At 33.3% G+C, this 20,816-nt stretch overlaps 1 protein-coding gene across 7 annotated transcripts in view; it reads left to right on the top strand.

Annotated features, from left to right (window-relative positions):
• Positions 1-20,816, top strand: part of LOC115210949 (AP-1 complex-associated regulatory protein-like) — a 295,023-nt gene that overhangs the window by 110,389 nt on the left and 163,818 nt on the right. For 5 of the 7 annotated variants that reach the window (XM_029779746.2, XM_029779744.2, XM_029779745.2 and 2 more), the window contains exon 2: positions 13,989-14,037. The exons of the other annotated variants lie outside the window; for them this stretch is intronic. In XM_029779746.2, coding sequence (XP_029635606.1) covers positions 13,989-14,037 — 49 coding nt within the window. The remainder of the gene's footprint in view (positions 1-13,988; positions 14,038-20,816) is intronic. 7 annotated transcript variants of the gene reach the window in all.

The raw sequence follows: 20,816 nt of genomic DNA, 5'->3' as shown, positions 1-20,816 counted from the left end.
AAGATAGTTTCTTCAGTCAGGACATGAAAATGACTTTGCAAGTAAGAAGTGGCTACTGCTACAATCAGTCTGTTAGTTTATTATTACTACCACCAAACAGATAATGTCATGCTGATTCTTTACATAATTTTAGATATTTTTGGAAAATTCTAAAGTTCTGAAATATGTTATTAAAATGGTTATTTTTACTATTAACTTTATCTATAGAATGCTTATTTACAATATATTTACACATTTAAGCAGTTTATTAAGCAGATAAAGAAAAATGTTACTGTCTTTTATTTAGAGATGAAGTTCCTAGTTTTTTTATCTTTTTCAGTGGATTGGTCTGAGAAAAGGGGCTGTACCCTTGGCCTTCATGGGCCTTCTGAGACAATTGTAGCCAATTTGATTGATATTATTCTAGAATAACTGCAAGTCAATTCCTGCAGGGAAATCATAAGCCAGGTGAGAAATCCTGAAAGTTGACTTTCTAAGGAGGAAAGATTGGATATAGGGGTTAATGTAGGCCTTGGGAGGGATCAGATATAATATGAAAGATGAAAGGAAAAGAGATGGGGGAATTGAGTTGTCTTGGGTTGGGGTGACATTAGAAAAGCCAGCTCCCCCCAAACAGCTTTGTGTAGATGTGATAATTGTTGAAAAGCCACAGACATGTGTACAGGCCAGAGGTAATACTAAATACTATAAACCACATATCCAACAGTATGTCTCCTAATGTAATATAACATTGTAGCCAAATTGCAATGCAAAAGTTTTAGCTATTAGTTGTTGTCAGTCTTAATCAAGCAGATCATTAATCAAAGATGTTCCAACTTAGACCATCCCATCTTTTTGCATACCAGAGATTACATTGTCCTATACATCCTGCTTTAAATTTGGCTTCTGTTTCTAACAAGTGAAGTGACCTCTGAGATTTTCAGTTCAAGTGGTAGCTAACTTTCAATATTTTATCTTATCACCATTCTGATTAGTCATTGTCAGGGAAAGATAAAAGTCTGCAATGACTGGACTATTTATTAGTGCTTTTTTAGTATTCTTTATGCATACTTTATTCTGTTGGTCAAAATATTGGTCAAAATATTGGCTTTTGACTGAATAATGTTTTGTTTTAATTCAGGTACAGATTTAGTTTTTGTTTTTAAATTTTCAAACATAGATTTAGTCCAATGACAGATGTTATACAATGATTTATCTTTTACATTTAGAAATTTGCATTGACCTCACCTGCAGCACAGATACATTTTAATACTAATACTGTCTTTGAATTACTAAGTTACAATCTATAGCTGTCAGTTCTTTGTTTCAGCTTGACTTTTGAGGTCACATAGCAACTTATGCTACCCCTATGAATTTGTAACATTACACTGTTATTTCTTTATATTTACATAGGCAAAAATTAATCATGACAGGTTGTTTTGCATTTTCTCCAGTTTAAATCCAGAACTGAAATCTTTTCCTCCCACAATTATTTATTATAAGTATATAATGTGGTCTCATATGTTTGGTGTAGATAAATTTTATATATTTGGATATTTGCTTATGCAGCTTTAAGGAATGTACTAAAATATTTTTCTGATAGGATGTCATTTCTAATGAAGTCAGCTAGAGGAATTGCTTCCCTTACTTTTCTTGATCAGAATTAGAGATAAAGCTATGTTTTTTTTCCCCCTTTTTTCATCCTCTCTACATGAGATTTAGTTACTTAAATTTCTTTTGGCTCACTACATTATGCTAGTAGTGCCCATTTAACTAGAAATGTTATCAATATCGTTTGGGAGTAAGATGGTGAGCTGGCAGAATTGTTAGCATGCTAGGCAAAATGCTTAGCAGCATTTTGTCTGGCTTTACATTCTGAGTTCCAGTTCCGTCGAGGTCAACTTTTACCTTTCGTCCCTTCAAGGTTGATAAAATAAGTACCAGTTAAGTACTGAGGTTGATGTAATCAACTTGTCTCCTCCTGAAGTTACTGGCCTTGTGCCAAAATTTGAAACTAATATTGTCTTGGATGAAAAGCCCAACATTTTGAATTCATGAGATTAGGGTTATGGTCTGTGCAGCATGCTAACCATGGCAGTTAAAACTGTTTAAAGATATATACACAAATATTAAAGTTACTGAATATATATCATTTTGTGGGTGAGAAAATTAATTTTTTTTTTTTTGTGAGGACCTTAAATATTTTCTTGTTTCTTACTATATATGATTATGTAAATCATTAATACATCTTTCATCATTACCATCATGATTTAAGATCTGTTTTCCATGGATGGTTGGATGGTTTGACAGGAGTTGGCAAGCCAGAGAACCAAGCCAGGCTCCATTGTTTGCTTTGGCATAATCTCTATGGCTGGATGCCCTTTCTAACACCAGCCTGGTGTGCTTTTTATGTGGCACCAGCATTGATGGGCTTACCAAGTAATTTACAAGACAAAGTCTATTCAACAAGAAGGCAGAGTAGTATTGAGGGGGTAGGGTAGCTTTGTGCCAGTTGAGAGGTTAAAGTATAACAGAAGGCTACAGAATAAGTGTCTTGCTGCAGAGGAGATACATGGCTGCCCCAGCTGAAAAAGAGAGTAAACAAAAGAGATAGGTTAGAGCAAAAGATAGGGATACAGACAGAAAGTAATTAGTAATTGCCATAAGGATAATGATGTAGAACAATTAGTCAGTTACCAGTGACTAGAGTTAATGATACAGTTTCAATTTTACACTGAAATCAGATTACTTCTGCTGCTTTATACCCTTAGGAACCCATAAATTTCATAGAACTTCATTCTTTGTGTTTATGATATACAGTCATCATGTCTAAATAAGAAATCAATATTTTTACATAGTTTCCTTCTTTGATGAAGATAACGTGATACTTTAGTTAGACCCACAATAAAATATGGATTTCACTATAACGAAGATTTCATTTGGAAAAAAACCTTGCAGAAAATAAAATAAAACAATATGATAATTCATTGTTTTAAAGTGATGCCTTTTAAAGATAAATCTTAATTTTCTTTTTATGAGAAATTTTTAAGCTGGACCAAAATATGAAAAGAGAGAAGAAAAATAAAACAAGAAATGACTCTTTTGCTAAAAAATTTCTTGAGAATTGCCTCCTTTTTGTAATATCTGTTTTAGATATCTATCAACAGTTTAAACAACTCTCATAAGATACCACTATTTCTAAAGATTTCTTGTGAGATAATTTAATGTATGTAGTCTATCAGGGGTACCTACCTACTTCAGAGCTTGTTATGCTTTCTAGTTTTATGGGTTGTGACATATATTCATCTCATGTAATATAACTTCAAAAATGTCATGAAAAATTTTCTGGAAGTTCTTTGGATCAATAACTATAAACTTTGCGTACAAAAAAACCATTTAGTTGCCATTTCAAAGTTTTCTATAGATATTGCTTTCTATAATGTTACATACCCAGATTTCTGATAACCTTATATAAAGGTTATGTTGATTTAAATGAAGTATAAATAAAGTAGATATGAACTTTTGGGTTTATAGAATATAGAGAGGGGAGAATAAGCACCAGATGGCATTGTTTTCTGTTGTATTACGATTGTCAAAATTTACATTTAATATGTAGAAATTTAATCTATTCTTTCAAAATTCTAGCTTAATAATGAATTACTTTTTATCATAAGATCACATAAAATAGGCAAGAAGGGGCAGAGGATAATAGTAATATTGGTGGTGGTGGTGGTGGTGGTGATAGTAGTAGTGATTGTTGTGGCAGTAGTATAGTAATGGTTGTTGTGTTGGTGGTGGGTGTGGGTAGCTAGGGAGGTAGTAGGGTTAGTACAGTAATTGATTATATAAAATTAAATAGAAATATCATACAGTATGTTTTTGAAATATTTCACTCTCTGAAAGTACATTTACTGTTTACTAAATATTAATATACTTAAAATATATTTAGTCTTGTTGTGACCAATAATTATAACGAAAGGTGGGGGAACTCCAAATATAGTTGGCAGACCCTGGGGAAACAATTTACTTTTGTAGATTTAAGATTAATGTTGTTTTACTTTGATAAAATTCATCAGACCTGCACCTATGATCACAGTTTGTTTGGTAGTAGTAGTAATAGCATCACATTATCTTAATCAAGTTATGTGATGAATATGCTTCCATCTGATGTACGAGCCATTAAGTTTGTGAAACGTGTCATAGAGTTGTCCTACCATATTATGTGGCAAATATTTGTGTTTTAAACACTATAAAATTATTTTCATTCTGTTTTATGTATATTAATGTTATATATATATATATATATTAGATAAGTTGTTACATTGACAACTTATTTGATTAGTTCAAATTAATGTGTTAATAATGTGTAATTTGAAGATATGATCAAACAAAGTTCCAGAAAAATGTAATTCTATTGATGAAAAATTGGCTAAAATATATAATATTAGAGTAAAATAATCTAATATTAAGGAGAGTCTTCCATTTAGGTAGTTCTATGAAATATTCCATTCCAAGACCAACATTTAGGTTCTTAGTTTGCCTCGAGCTATTTAGGTTCTAGCTATACTGGAGCATCATCCAGTGCTAGTTTTGTTACTTTTTGCTCTGTAGAAAGTATTTGGGATGGAGATACATCTACAGCTGAAATAATTCACAATTTGGTTTCCTTTCTTAGTTGAAACATATTCCCTTACTTAGCAATACTCACAGATTCTAAATTTGCTCTTCTTCATGTGATTCATTAAGAAATCACCATTATTATACTATTATGAAATTTTAAGGATTTGTAGCTGCATTAATGATTTAAATGAGGGATTTTAGAAATATTCACAAGCCTGTCAGAATTTAATTTTCTGAAGAAGCTAATATATGACAACTGTGAAGATAATATTATATGAGGGTTAGCTAAAAAGTTCATAGACTGACCAAGATGCTCTCATGAAATGTGATCACATTGTTTATTTTCTAACATAGCCCCCTTTGTGATCCTCACACTTCTTCCATTGGTGTTGCAGTACTTGGATCCCATTGGTGCAGAAGCTTTTATCCTGTTGGTCAAAAAAGTCATCAACAGCAGATATGACATCCTAATCACTGTGATACAGGTTCCTAGCCAAGTGATTTTTCATGTTGGAGAACAGATGATAGTCAGATGGGGTGAAATCAGGAGAATAAGGAGGTTGACCAACCAGTTCAGAGCCACAGTCACACACAACAGCTACTGAAGCCAAGGACCTGTGTGCTGGAATATTGTTTTGATGAAACAAGATCCCTTTCATCAATTTTCCCGGGTGTCTTGATAGCCCTTCGTAACTACCTCAGCAAGTCAGCAGAGTACTCTCCATTGATGGTGTAGTCCTTTTGAAGATAGTCAATAAACGCAATGCTTTTTTGCTTCTCCCAAAATTGAAGCCATCACCTTCCCTGCAGATGAAACGACCTTGGCTTTCTTTGGAGCAGGTGAGGAGGGTAGTTTCTACTGCATGGATTGTCTCTTTGTCTCTGGCTCATAGTGATGAACCCAGTACTGATCCTGGCTTAGGGAATGTTCAAGGGAACCAGCTGGATCTGCCTCAAACAATGTCAGATTTTCCTGTGATGTGATCAGTCTGGTGCACTTTTGATCAGGTGTCAGAAGACCTGCATCCACTGAGCAGAAACCTTCATCATGCCAAGTTCATAGTGCAAAATATCTTCATCTCCCTTTTGGGATATTCTAATAGTATTAACAGTGGAGGCGCAATGGCCCAGTGGTTAGGGCAGCGGACTCGCGGTCATAGGATCGCAGTTTCGATTCCCAGACCGGGCATTGTGAGTGTTTATTGAGCGAAAACACCTAAAGCTCCACGAGGCTCCGGCAGGGGATGGTGGTGATCCCTGCTGTACTCTTTCACCACAACTTTCTCTTACTCTTACTTCCTGTTTCTGTTGTACCTGTATTTCAAAGGGCCGGCCTTGTCACTCTCTGTGTCACGCTGAATATCCCCGAGAACTACGTTAAGGGTGCACGTGCCTGTGGAGTGCTCAGCCACTTACATGTTAATTTCACGAGCAGGCTGTTCCATTGATTCGGATCAACCGGAACCCTCATCGTCGTAGCCGACGGAGTGCTTCCATCCAATAGTATTAACTATTTGATTTATAGTCAGTTGCCTGTCCCCCATTACCATGTAAGTATGTACACCATGTGGTGTACATAATCAATTTTTTAATTGGTGGTGGCAGTTGCAGGACATCCAAACCTCGTGACATCTTCAAGACACTCCTTTCCCCTTCTAAATTCAGTTTTGCATTGTTCATAGAGCTGGAGCATCATCCCTTAATGTAGCAACTATGTCAACATGAATGTCCTTGGGGTCTAAATCCTTTTTTTCTGCAGGTGCTTGATAGCAGCACAATACCAAATTTTGTGCATTTTCAAGAGAAGTTGCTACTAGTTACTTTTGAAGTCTTCTTTGAACAATCAGATATCAATTTATGTGGAAAGAAATAATGAAGTTATTAATAAAAAGAGTTTAAATTAATGCATGCAAGATTTCACAGCTCCAGCGTCACTCCTTCATAGTCAGCCTATGAACTTTTCAGCCCATCCTAATAATTTAGCTAGGATAAAGAAATTTGCAAAATCATGTGCTTATTGCAGTTATAAACTGACAATTTTTCTCTCTTTGGCAAATATTACATTTGAATAGATTTTTCTGTAGATGTTAGCAACTATTGTCCTGTCTAATATTTCGGCTTCACTTCATATTTCTTCACACCTATCCTCAGAGAAACTACACTTTCTTATCTATGTTTCTCTCAGATGTGAAGTGTCACAGGAATAATTTTTAAGCTTTCTTACTTTTTTACTTAGCACAACAAAGTCTGTTTTCAAAAGTAGTAAGTAGTGAATGCTATGAACACCTACTCTGAAGTGATTCAAGGATAAATATTTATAATTTGTTTTGACTGAAATAAAATATGTTCCTTGAATTCCATCTTATATATTTTTAGATTTATTAGGAAATGTGTGATATATAATATTTTTAATGTCATTGATTTCTTTAGAAACTTTTGTGATATGTAAAATGCTCACTTAACAAGAAATTGATTTTTCCCTCTCTTTATGCTGAACTATATTTGCAGCTGTTGTCACTATCTGCGGATGAATTGTTAATGTATATCACTATATCATATTCTAGCTGTGTCACTGCTTCAGCTAATTCTCCTTTCAATATCAAACCTGAAAGAGATTTATTCATGTTTAACATTTTCTCCTGATTCTATCTAAATTCAATTAGACAATTGAAGTAACACATGCTAAGTATTGCAAGCAAAAGTACATCTTTTTCATTTGATTATCTCTTGTCAACTGTCTGGTGGAAATTGTTTCTGCAATCTGAGATGCTATAAAAGGATTAAAATTATTAAAATTTCTGGCAAAACTTTGTGCCATATTGCCTGTTTCAGAAAAAATAGAAAACTGTTTGGTATTTTGTTGTTAAAGGTCTTCTCTGTAATCACAATAGAATCTCATTTCCTTTTATACTAATTCATTAAGATTGTTTACAATAGTTGGAAACATTTATTATTATTATTATTATTATTATTATTATATTATTATTATTATTATAATTATTATTATTATATTATTATTATTATTATTTTGGTAACACAAGGAAGCTAATTGGAAATAGAAACAATATTTTACATAATCTACCAAGAGATTCGGTCTTCAGAGATTTTAGGAATTACATGAGCTCAATTTGAATTTTCCTCTGAAGCTACTATCTTCATAAACATATCGAGCTATTGCAGATTGACTATGTTGAAGAATTACTATGAATTACAATGGATATTACTATCCATCGTTGATGAAAAAAATACTACTTTGGCTATTTGCTTTACTGTAGCATATCATTCCATTTACTGTCAAGATTTTTACAGATTATTGATTTTTTTTTTAATGTTTTTTAGTGATAGATGCAATAGGAGAAACTATTCAGACATGCTTCCGTTGTTCTCTATATATTCTGAATATTAAAAGAAAAGAACATATTTTAAGTTATCTAAAGCATAAAACGTTGATAACCTGTGCAATTATCTCCAAGAATAAATTATGATATGATTTTAGTACATAGTGAGAGTGTTTATAGACCAAAGAACATTTATAATGTTTCATATAAGTATAAATCTCTCATCCTATTTCTTTCTCTCTGCACATACACAATGTAGTATAGGCTTAAAGGTATGTACCAACTAACCATAATGTACTGTGATTAAATTCTATCACAAACATTACAATATTTCACAGATGACCATTATGACCCTCTATAAATGTGAATTTTACTTTTGCTTTTAGCTTTGAACAATATGTAGTTAAAAATAAGTAACAAATATGACTAACTCTATTAATTCATAATTTTATAAAATGATTCAACACTTAGATAAATGTGGTGATTTACTATTCTTGTACCAACCTCAGGTCCCTATTTATCAGGGGTATGATGTTTCTTAGCCAAAATGTTAAAAGATTAAAGTGCATATAATAGAAGAAAACTGTGTTGTAATTAGAAGAAATTCTGTTTCAGACACAAAGGACCTTGATAGAATCATTAATGTTCCTTCCCACCTCATTACATCAAAAATTATTTTATTTTGTGAGCATTAATTGGTTTTTACCAATGAAAATTACTGTTATTTTCCTTAGACTTTTGTATTTTACTTTCTCTTATTTCACACCACCATAGGCACAAAATTGACACACATGTAAACTTCAATAGCTTTAATTCAATAAGTCAGCTAATTAGTTGACTTCAAACAGCTACCTCCTGTTCTTGCCCAAAACTTCAATCTCTCTTCCCCCTGTCTTTACATCACTCAATTTACCTGTCTTTTTACTCAACTTGTTTATGTAACACACATTTCTGTATCCACTTATCTTTGACAAAGTTTTCGTCTGTGTTGGCAATAAGAATATCAAAGATAAGTTCTGTCTTTCATATCAGATGCTTCCTGTCAGACTGTATCATTGTAGCATGAGCTGATGGAATTCTCTCTGAACCACATTTTATCAACCCTGGAGTCAGTAATATATGCCAAACTTCCTTTGGTACATTATTGACCCATTTCTTCTAATTTTGTATATTCCAATGCAGATGATACTATCATTGTAGTTCTCCTTAACATTCTACATCATCTATGTAGAACTTAGACACCTCATGCCAGACTTGCACTATTTCTATGACCAGAGACTTTTGAAACAACTTCCAACAGAGACTAGACATCATAGTCTCTTTTGTTAGTATTTAGACACAACTGTTACACATATTAAGTAAACAATTTAAAATTATACTCTCCCTATATATATATATATATATATATATATAGGGGGAGAATTCACGAAAAAAACAAAAGACGAAGACAGGAGGTGTACAAAACAAACAGATGTATTAGTATAACATTCGGGAATTGAAAAAGTCTTTTATGTTTCGAGCCTTCGCTCTTCCACAGAAAGGAACACAGAAAGAAACAAGGAGAGAAAAAAAAAATGTGTGTAGTGGCTACCAATCTATCATGGCGATAGTTGTATGCTTCCTATATATAGGAAGCATACAACTGAAATCCTCATGGCTGCTGCTGATTACTAACATTTCCAATCTTCTGGTGATCTTTCATGTCGATTGCACATTATATAACATTACCAAATCTGCATCATTTAAATAAACTTCTCTTCTCTGAATCAGCCATGGTCAGTTGTTGACTCTCTACAAAGCCCTCTGTGTGACTGCTGACATGTATAGTATGGTTCTGCTTGATGGGGAACATGCATACATGTACAGAGAGGGAGAGAAACTTCTCCCATTCCCAACAACAACAACATTTTACTGAGGTAAAATTTCAATTATCTAGAAATTCCTTCTCACTTATCATCTTTGCTGCAGACATTAACCTAAAGATGTCAATACTGAACTACACACTCAACATCAATCTACCCAACTTAGGATGGTTTAAAGAGACTGTGGACATTACCCTTTTCCTCTTTTAACCTGTAAAAAAAAGAAAAATCATTAACCACTCATTTAATAAAAAATTTCAGAATATTAAGTTGTTCTTGTTTTTAACTTTATATCAGCCATGATTCACTAGTCCTTTCATCAAAGATATTCTGACTTTGAGGATCTTGTCTTTTTATGTATCTGTAACTATATTATCTAATGTGTCCTTTTTTCATTCCCCCTGACAGGCTAAGTTGTGATTTGAAGACAATTTGGCTACTTTTCTTTTAACCTTTTCTTTTAACAAGCTCCCATGTTAGAGTTTGAAATTCCACAATTTGGTGCAGTGCTACACTAGACAATAGATATTTCATCTAGACATGACTTTAAAAAGGATTTCTATGCATATATTACAACATGTATAATAGATATGTGAACTAACTGCTAATTTCCATGACTAAATAAAATATTCAGAGTCATATTGATATGTATTTTTACATGTTCAACTAGTTTTTCTAGACAGATAAAAGAAAGAAAAAAAAAAACTAAAATGCTCTGTCCATTATCATTTGCTGTTCTAATGGGATTAATTATTGATTTCGTTTCATGCAGTTTCAGAAATAAATTAATTCTTAGTAAAATGTTATAAATAGCTGTTGTAATTTCCATTGGACACCTTGCTTTTAAATTGTCTGAACTAAAGTGAGATTCAGGAATTATCTTATAGTTCTGTAAGTATGGGACAGAATGAAAGTAACTAAAGTACATCATATATGAAATCCATATATATGTTTCTTTACTACACACAAGGGGCTAAACATAGAGGGGACAAACAAGGACAGACAGAGTGGTTAAGTCGATTACATCGGCCCCAGTGCGTAACTGGTACTTAATTTATCGACCCCGAAAGGATGAAAGGCAAAGTCGACCTCGGCGGAATTTGAACTCAGAACATAGCGACGGGCGAAATACCGCGAAGCACTTCGCCCGGTGTGCTAACGTCTCTGCCAGCTCGCCGCCTTAAATCCATATATAACCTCACCACAACCACCCTCTTTTTACTGTTTTCACAAAACTCATGCATCATGTACTGGTAGATTGATATCACATCTACTTTGCATCTACATATACATTTGCATGCACGCATGTATACACACACACACACACTCTCAAAATGCACACACAAACACACACGGGCCTCCTTTGTCTTAGCAAGAGAAGAACATATCAGATCATAATCTTAGCCATCCTTAAAAGATGAGATGATCACAGTTGCAATGACTTTGATCATAGATCTTCTTGATCAGAGGTGATTTGGGTACACAGACACATACTTACAAGCATATGTATCTATATATACTCTTTTACTCTTACTCTTTTACTTGTTTCAGTCATTTGACTGTGGCCATGCTGGAGCACCGCCTTTAGTCGAGCAAATCGACCCCGGGACTTATTCTTTGTAAGCCCAGTACTTATTCTATCGGTCTCTTTTGCCAAACTGCTAAGTGACGGGGACGTAAACACAGACACACAAACATATACACACACACTTATATATACGACAGGCTTCTTTCAGTTTCCATCTACCAAATCCACTCACAAGGCATTGGTCGGCTCGGGGCTATAACAGAAGACACTTGCCCAAGATGCCACACAGTGGGACTGAATCCAGAACCATGTGGTTGGTTAGCAAGCTACTTACCACACAGCCACTCCTGCGCCTATATATATATATACACACGCACAAATATATTTCCTTCTTTCTCTCTCACTCTCTCTCTGTCTCTCTCTCTCTCTCTCTCTCTCTCTCTCTATATATATATATATATATTATATATATATATATACGTATGTATGTATAATTTCTTTTTTCATTTTATATCTGTTTTTCCATGCTATAACGGGTTAAATATATATATATTACTGAGATACACACATCTCTCTCAATCTATCTTCTGTGTTTGTGAATATACATACACAACCACCACACCTACCACCTTCCTCTGATTAATGTCGGGTCATCTGAAGATTGATGTCTGTCATGTTGGTTTTTAAAAAATAACTACAAAGAATAGTACAATGATGAAAGATGATTATCAAGAACATATGTGGAATTACTGAACAGAGAAATGTTTTGACCTATTAAATCTCATCATTTTTTACATGAAACTCAGACAGACATGTCAATGCAAGAATCACTACTGCACCTAAACATTTCTGGATAATTCATGTACAACTGTATGAGCCAATCAGAGAGCATTTACATTGTTCCCTCCTACATACTGCTGGATGACATATATATATATATATATATATATATATATATCACTTTTACACTTTTACTTGTTTCAGTCATTTGACTACGGCCATGCTGGAGTACCGCCTTTATATATATGTATCATCATCATCATTTAATGTTCGCTTTCCATGCTAGCATGGGTTGGACGATTTGACTGAGGTCTGGCGAACCAGATGGCTGCACCAGGCTCCAATCTGATCTGGCAGAGTTTCTACAGCTGAATGCCCTTCCTAATGCCAACCACTCTGAGAGTGTAGTGGGTGCTTTTACGTGCCACCAGCATGAGGGCCAGTCAGGCAGTACTGGCATTGGCCATGCCCAAATGGTGTTTTTTTTATGTGCCACCTGCACAGGAGCCAATCCAACAGCACTGGCAACGACCTCGCTTGAATGTTTTTTCACCTGCCTCCAGCACAAGTGCCAGTAAGGCGACGCAGGTAATGATCACACTCGAATCGTGTTTTTTGCTCTGGCAACGATCCCGCTTGGATGGTACTCTTAGCACTCCACTAGCATGGCTGTTAGTTGCCGAATTTAATTTCAATTTCCCTTGCCTCAACAGGTCTTTGCAAGCAGAGTTTAGAATCCAATGAAGGAAAGGTACGCATTATATAAGTGGGCTGGTTATACCCATGAGATAGACCACAAGGTTATGGTTTCACTTGGCTTGCTGAGTCTTCTCAAGCACAGCATATTTCCAAAGGTTCCGGTCACTACTCATTGCCTCAGTGAGGCCCAACGTTTGAAGGTCATGCTTCACCACCTCATCCCAGGTCTTCCTGGGTCTACCTCTTCCACATGTTCCCTCAATCGCTAGAGTGTGGAACTTTTTCACACAGCTATCCAAATCTATTTTCACCACATGGCCATGCCATTACCATTATTATTTTAATATTATTTCTATGCTTGCATGGGTCAGTTGGAGTTCATTGAGGTCACCAGATGCTCTCCCAGTTGTCAGCCCTTATCTTTAATATTTCCTATGGACTGACCTGTTTTTGCAGAATATTGGAAATGAATGACACTACATGTATAACAGCAACACTCATATGCAACTATGATATTATGCGATGGGTAGACAAGGACATACACACACACACACACATGCGCACCCCCAAACATACACACAGTGAGCTTCTTTCAGTTTCTGTGTACCAAATCCACTCATAAGGTTTTGGTGAACATAGTAACTGTTACTTGCCTAAGGAGCCATGCAATGGGACTGAACCTGAAACTATGTGGTTGGGAAGCAAACATCTTAAACACACTGCCACCCATTCACCTATTATATATAAGATTTATTTATACCTGCATAATTAACAAGATGCATGCCTTTTTTAAGAAATAATATATAATGTTTTTGTTTGTATTACAGTAATGTTTAATGAAAGTTAAATATATGAGAATTAAATATTTTCTAAAGCTAAAAATAATTTTAAAAGTGCTACAGTTAGAAATGTGCAAGTATTTTGTAAATTTGTGTATTTAATAGTTGTGCAAAGAAGCTGACATAAGCAGAATATTCGAATGTAAAACTGAAGATATCTATTATACATTAGGATGTATAAAAACCAGCACACTCAAGAGAAAGCAGTGAATTTTTCTTGAAAAATATTTTTGTAATAAATTATTGTAATTATAAATTTGGAGCTTAGTTCACAGACTTTTCTACATTATGAAATATGTGAGATAAATTCATCTGAAATGGATTTTAATTTAATATTTTTCAGGAAATATTTACGAACACGGTACAGTGTTGACAGAGACTTTTCCATCGAGGTAAAATGCATATTTACTATATTTACTTGCTTTTCAATGTAAAGTTTGATGAAAATTATTCTGCTTAGTTTTCCCATCCAACATCACCATATATAATTCAATCATTTCTAAGTAATGTAGATTTTTTTTCATAATCAGAAACTGTTGTTATTAGTTTTCTACAATTGTTGCAATTTGGGTTATTGAATTATCAGACGATTATTTTTTCATTGCATCTGCAACTCAATATCATTTGATATAATACAATGAAGAGCTCATCTATTATGTACAAGTTTCTATTATTCTTTAACTGTGGGGTCAAAGAGAGCAAATAGATGTAATGGAAACAATTAGAGCAGACATATAGGCTTTGAGATTGAACATGATTAGAATATAAGCACACTTTACTGGCAAAATATTTTTCTGAATTCTGCATTCATAAATGGGTTTAGACTTGAAAGATGGTGGTGTTAGGTTTTAAAATGTTGTGAAAATTGGTGAGTTTTGCATAAACAATAAGTTATTGAGAATTTGATTGAATTGATTGGTATCTGTAAAAGGTATTATATTTGTATAAATGTATATAACTTTATATGTATATATATATATATATATATACAAATTGAGATAGGGGTTGTAAATGCAACCCTCCATGGGATAACATATATCCAATATACTGTTAGTGAAGTACCCAACAAAGTTAATACATAAATGTTAATGATTGCAATGCAATTAATTCATTTACTGTATTATATGGGCAAAGGTAAAATGATTTACCACAAATTACTAATACAAGATAAGAAAATGGAGAAATACATCTAAATCAAATATCAATTACCAGATAATACTCAATCACATACTTTATTAAACCACCACATAAGAGACTGTAGGGTTAAACATAAAAAAGCAGAACAAATCAGTGTACATAAAGGAATGTACAATTTTTTATGTACATTCCTTTATGTACACTGATTTGTTCTGCTTTTTATATTTAACCCTACAGTCTCTTATGTGGTGGTTTAATAAAGTATGTGATTGAGTATTATCTGGTAATTGATATTTGATTTAGATGTATTTCTCCATTTTCTTATCTTGTATATATATATATATATATATACAAATTGAGATAGGGGTTGTAAATGCAACCCTCCATGGGATAACATATATCCAATATACTGTTAGTGAAGTACCCAACAAAGTTAATACATAAATGTTAATGATTGCAATGCAATTAATTCATTTACTGTATTATATGGGCAAAGGTAAAATGATTTACCACAAATTACTAATACAAGATAAGAAAATGGAGAAATACATCTAAATCAAATATCAATTACCAGATAATACTCAATCACATACTTTATTAAACCACCACATAAGAGACTGTAGAGTTAAACATAAAAAAGCAGAACAAATCAGTGTACATAAAGGAATGTACAATTTTTTATGTACATTCCTTTATGTACACTGATTTGTTCTGCTTTTTATATTAACCCTACAGTCTCTTATGTGGTGGTTTAATAAAGTATGTGATTGAGTATTATCTGGTAATTGATATTTGATTTAGATGTATTTCTCCATTTTCTTATCTTGTATATATATATATATTATATATATATATATATATATATATTTTGTCTCTCTGTCTACTCTCCTAGTGCTATATGAACATTTAAGGTGGCTTTAGGGGCAGGTTTTGACTGCTATTTCAGTGTGGTGGTATCTCTCGGATACCCTAATTTATAGTTTTAAATAATTATTACCTTTGTAAGGTTTTTATTCCCATGTTGGCCACTTGATAAGATCGCTAATTAAATATCGATCTTATCCTTATTTATAAATATATACACACACACACACACACACACACACACACACACTAGGTGGTTTCTGTAAGTATATATAATCATGGCCTGCTAGTTAGCACAAACCACATGGTCTTTGTAAAACACTCTGGCCAGGGAGCAAGATGGATTATTGGCAAAACATAAATCCAAAACAAAAGCACCCCCTAAGTTATAGAGCAGTATATTATATAAATAAAGTTAGATAAGACCTGTTTATGGGATTACCCTGGGTTTCACATCCATAAAATGCTTAGCTGTATGGTGTATCTTCTGATCACAAACCGGTTGGCTTATTATAAATATGTATAAGCATGACCGACTGGACAGCTATTTAACACTAACTACATGGTCTTTGTAGAACACTCTGGCCAGGATGTGAGACGGATCGTTGGTAAAACATAAATTTGAAACAGAAGCACAATCTTATGATACGCTGTAAGTGCTTTATGGACATGAAACCCAGGGTAATTCCATAAGCAGGCTTTATCTAACTTTATTTATATAATATACTGCTCTATAACTTAGACAGTGTGCATCTGTTTTGGATTTATGTTTTAGTGATGATATATATACATATATATATATATATACACATATGTATCAACCATCTTTTTGCCTTCTTTATATTTTTCCACAAACTTTTCTCATTCTTTATTTTTTCTGATGAAAGATCTACATCCAAAACGTCAAGACTCTTTCCCTTCATTTTAAGTGTTAAACTGATACATTTATTAAAATTTGTCTTCTTTGCGTTGTCTTAATTTTTTTGCTCATTGCCTAATATATATATATATATATTTAGTTTATATATATGTATATATATATGTATATATATATGTTTGGATGGATGGATGGATGTGTAGGCATGGCCATATTAACTTCGCTTCACAACCATGATTTTGTTTCAGTTCTAATACTTGACACCTTGGGCAAGTTTTCCCTAGTATAACCCTAGGCCAACCAGAATTTTATAAGTGAATATGGTAAGTGGAAGCTGAAAAGAAGCTCATTTTGTGTATTCATGTATGTATGTGTGTATGTGTATGTAAATATATATATATATATATATATGGATGGTTCTGCTGCAGTTTCTTGCTGAATAACCTGCACAAGTCAAATTATTTGTTTATAGTGATCAAATGTATGTACTGTACATTAACTCACCCCCTTCCATCTAATTGATGTTTCCTGGACTGGTGCACAGTGCACCAAACATCAGGTGTCGTACTGATCACAGTGTAATGTGGGATGAAAAGTTTTGCTTCGTGACACAACACACCAGCTGGTCCAGGAATTGAAACCATGAACTCGCAATCATGAGTACAACTTCCTAATCACTGAGGCATGTCCCCCTCCCCCACCCCAACTTTTTCTGTCTCCCTGTCTTGACATCACACACTAATGTAAACAAATATTGTCATCATACAAGATGTGTTGTCTGTTTGCAATCTTTCTCAGAAACATATCTCAGCTATAGGAAAATATTATCTTTCTTGGAAATCAGTGAGGTTTGGTGACAGGAAGAGAGCATGTGGTCATAGAAAATCTGACTCAAGAAATCCTGCCTACTCTATGTAAGCATGGAAAAATAGTCATTCAAATGATGATGACAATATGCATGTGTGTATGTGCATGCACACACATTTAGATATTTTAGAATATTTTCTTCTCTTATTACTGTTACTAATTTATCTTCAGTTTTTGAGGCTTTTGTTACTTATGCTCAGACTGAACATATAAACATTCTATATAGGTATACAATCTGCATCAAGATATTTTAAAACCAAATTTTATGGTATTTAACGTGAAGGAATGACATTTAATTTCATGATTAGATTGTTAATGAATTATATGTTAAATTAAATAAGCTGTCTCATTATGTTTTTTCTTTTGAATTCTATACACACCTGATAAATATTCTATACACAACTGATAAATATTGTATGCACAACTGATTAATAGCCTTTAATAATTTTGGCTTTGTGACAAATACTTTGTATCAATATAATAAAAGTTTATTTCTATCTCTGGTAAAGATTTAAAAAAAGGAACGTATTTTGTGCCATTATAAACCACAGAATGAAATGTAAAATAGTCTAAAACATCTTAAAACTAGATTCTGAAAGTTTTTACAGTTACATTTAGGATATTGGTTTAAGTCCTAAAATTCAAGTTCTATGTAAGGAAACCAACATTTTTTTTTGCCTCTCATCATTACACAAATAATGTGCCTCAGATAGAAAGAAAATTGAAACACCAAAAGTACTAAATATATCAGATGGTGATGTGGAGTATTAAAAGAATTTTGTTTTTGTTGACTTACATTTTCTTGTTTTACTATATTATGAAGTAATTACAAAAGTAATATTTCACACAATAAAATTGATTTTATTTAATCTTTAAAGAGATATAGTAGCTTCCAAGTAATAAAGCTTATTGCTACTTCAACTTTCCCATTCTAAGAAGAGTATTTACTATGTTCTGTGTTTGATAGATAATAAACAAGGTTTTTGACCTTAAGTTTATGATTCTTCATATATTATTGGTCACATTATTCCATGAGAGTAAGCTCAGAGTTTTGTTCATAATCAATTTCAATAAAACTTGGTATATGTGTGTTATGTGTATAAGATATATTGTGTTTACATATTTGCATTCTCTGTATAATGTTTGTGGTATATAATATTGTTGCTACTATGTTAAACTGTCATATGTCCAAATTTGACCAAATGCATTTTGTTTTCCACTATTTATTTTTGCTGGTTCTTTTGGTCAAACTATCATATCTCCAGTTATGCTTCAGATGGCAAGATATCAAATATTTTTAAAGTGTAGTCAAACAGTTTTACTTTTTTCTGAAAAAGCAATGTTTTGAACTTACAACACTTTTGCATAATAATAATGATATACACACACACACACACAAACACCTCTCTATTTCTCTCTACCTTCTTTCCAACCCTTTCTGTTGAAGGGCATAGGGTTGAAATACCTAAGACTTTTCCATTCTTCCCAAGCGTCAAACTTAAACATCTTCTTGTTCCCTTACCTGTCTTTGTCTCTTGTTTATATATATATATATATATATATAAAAGAGAAGTTGTGTGTCTGTCTCCTACGATTTAGATTCCTAACTACTCCCACATTTTGCGGTGCAGTTTAACTTATAGTCGCGATTCATATCGAGCCCTTGTGGGTATTAGCGCGCGTCTACAATGAGTCTACGATTTAAAAAAAAATTTACCATAATTTTTTTCCATTTTAATGCATTTTTTCGCTATTATATAAGGGAAGTAACTCTCTAAAAATGTCTACGATGAGTCAACGATTTAAAAAAAAATTTACCATAATTTTTTTTCCATTTTTAATGAATTTTTTTGCTATTTTTTGGCTATAACTCTCTAAAAATGCTTATATAGTTATTTCCCTTACAAACCTGAGCAACGCCGGGCGATACTGCTAGTATATATACATATATATATATATAATCAAGTCATCCCATAAGTTCTGTCCGAATTTTGAATAAGGAAAACAAGTGATCAAATGTTATATTTAATTGAAATTTAATCATCAATATACTTTCCCTGCTTATCCATGACTTCGTTCCATCTATTTACAAACTTTTTAATCCCATCAATGTAGAACTCTTTTGGTTTCAAAGTAAAGAACTCTGAAATGTCAGTTTTGCCCTCTTCCTGGCTTGCAAAAGTTATGTCCTCCAAATGATTCTGTAAACTACGAAACAAATGGTAGTCTGAAGGACCACGGTTGGGAGAATAAGGTGGATGAGGAATTTTTTCCCAACCAAGCTCTTTGATCATCTGTGATGTGATCTTTGCAGTGTGGGGTTGCGCAATGTCCTGATGAAACATCACTCCTTTTCGATTCACTAAAGCGTGTCATTTTTTCTTCAAAGTTTGGTTCAAATGCTCTAATTGCTGACAGTAGACTTGAGCATCGATTGTTGCATTAGATGGTAACAATCCAAAGTGAATTACTCCTTTGCAATACCACCAGATAGAGAAGGACCTTTTTCCCATGAAGTTCCCTTTTTGGTTGTGGTTGAGCTTTTTCCCTTCTACCAAGCCACTGCTTACGGCGTTTAACATTTTGATAGAAGATCCATTTTTTTGTTACCAGTCACAAGTCTATCCAGAAAGGGTGAAATGAGTTCAAGAATGGAGAGAAGAGCAGATGTCAACTTGGGATTTGTGGTTGCTTTCAGACAATTCACGAGGCACCCATTTTCCAAGTTTTGGAACCTTTCCAAGTTGTTGAAGATGATGATGAACTAAGCTTTATTGCCAATTCTTCAAATGATAATGCAGGATTTTCTTCAAGTAATGCCTCAAGGAGCTTATCAGACTCAACTGGATGTCCTCTTTGATCTTCATCTTGAAGGCTGAAATCTGCACTTCTGAATTTTGCAAACCATCTTCTGCAAGTTCTTTCATTCAAGCATTCTTTCCCATAAACTGAGTGTGTGTTTTGAGTTGCTTCAGCTGCAGAGTTTCCTTTTTTGTACTCATAAAGCATTATATGCTTTAAATGCTCTTTGGATACTTCCTTGTTAAAAAGGGTTTTAATCAATGAAATTTTAATTCTATTATTCTGTAAGATAATATTTAATTAATTTAAATGTACACAAATGCATAAAAATAATTTTTAATTCTATTAGACATTCTAAAATACTATTAAATTTCATTCAGTTTTAAAAAAAGGTAAAATTGGACAGAACTTATGGGATGACCATTACATGGTTGGCATTAGGAAGGTATCCAGCCATAGAAACCATGCCTCTTGCTGGAGTCTTCTGTCAAAAAGTCCAACCCATGCCAGCAAAAAAAAACAGACATTAAATGTATATATGATGATGATATATGTATGTGTGTGTGAGACAAAGGATGGTGAATGCCTTGTTTACCATACATTGCTTTTAGAGATACCACTAGA

This window comes from Octopus sinensis, linkage group LG4 (assembly GCF_006345805.1).
Source record: "Octopus sinensis linkage group LG4, ASM634580v1, whole genome shotgun sequence".
NCBI lineage: Eukaryota > Metazoa > Mollusca > Cephalopoda > Octopoda > Octopodidae > Octopus > Octopus sinensis.
Note: the sequence above shows the minus strand (reverse complement) of the source record. Positions and strands in the feature narration are given on the sequence as shown.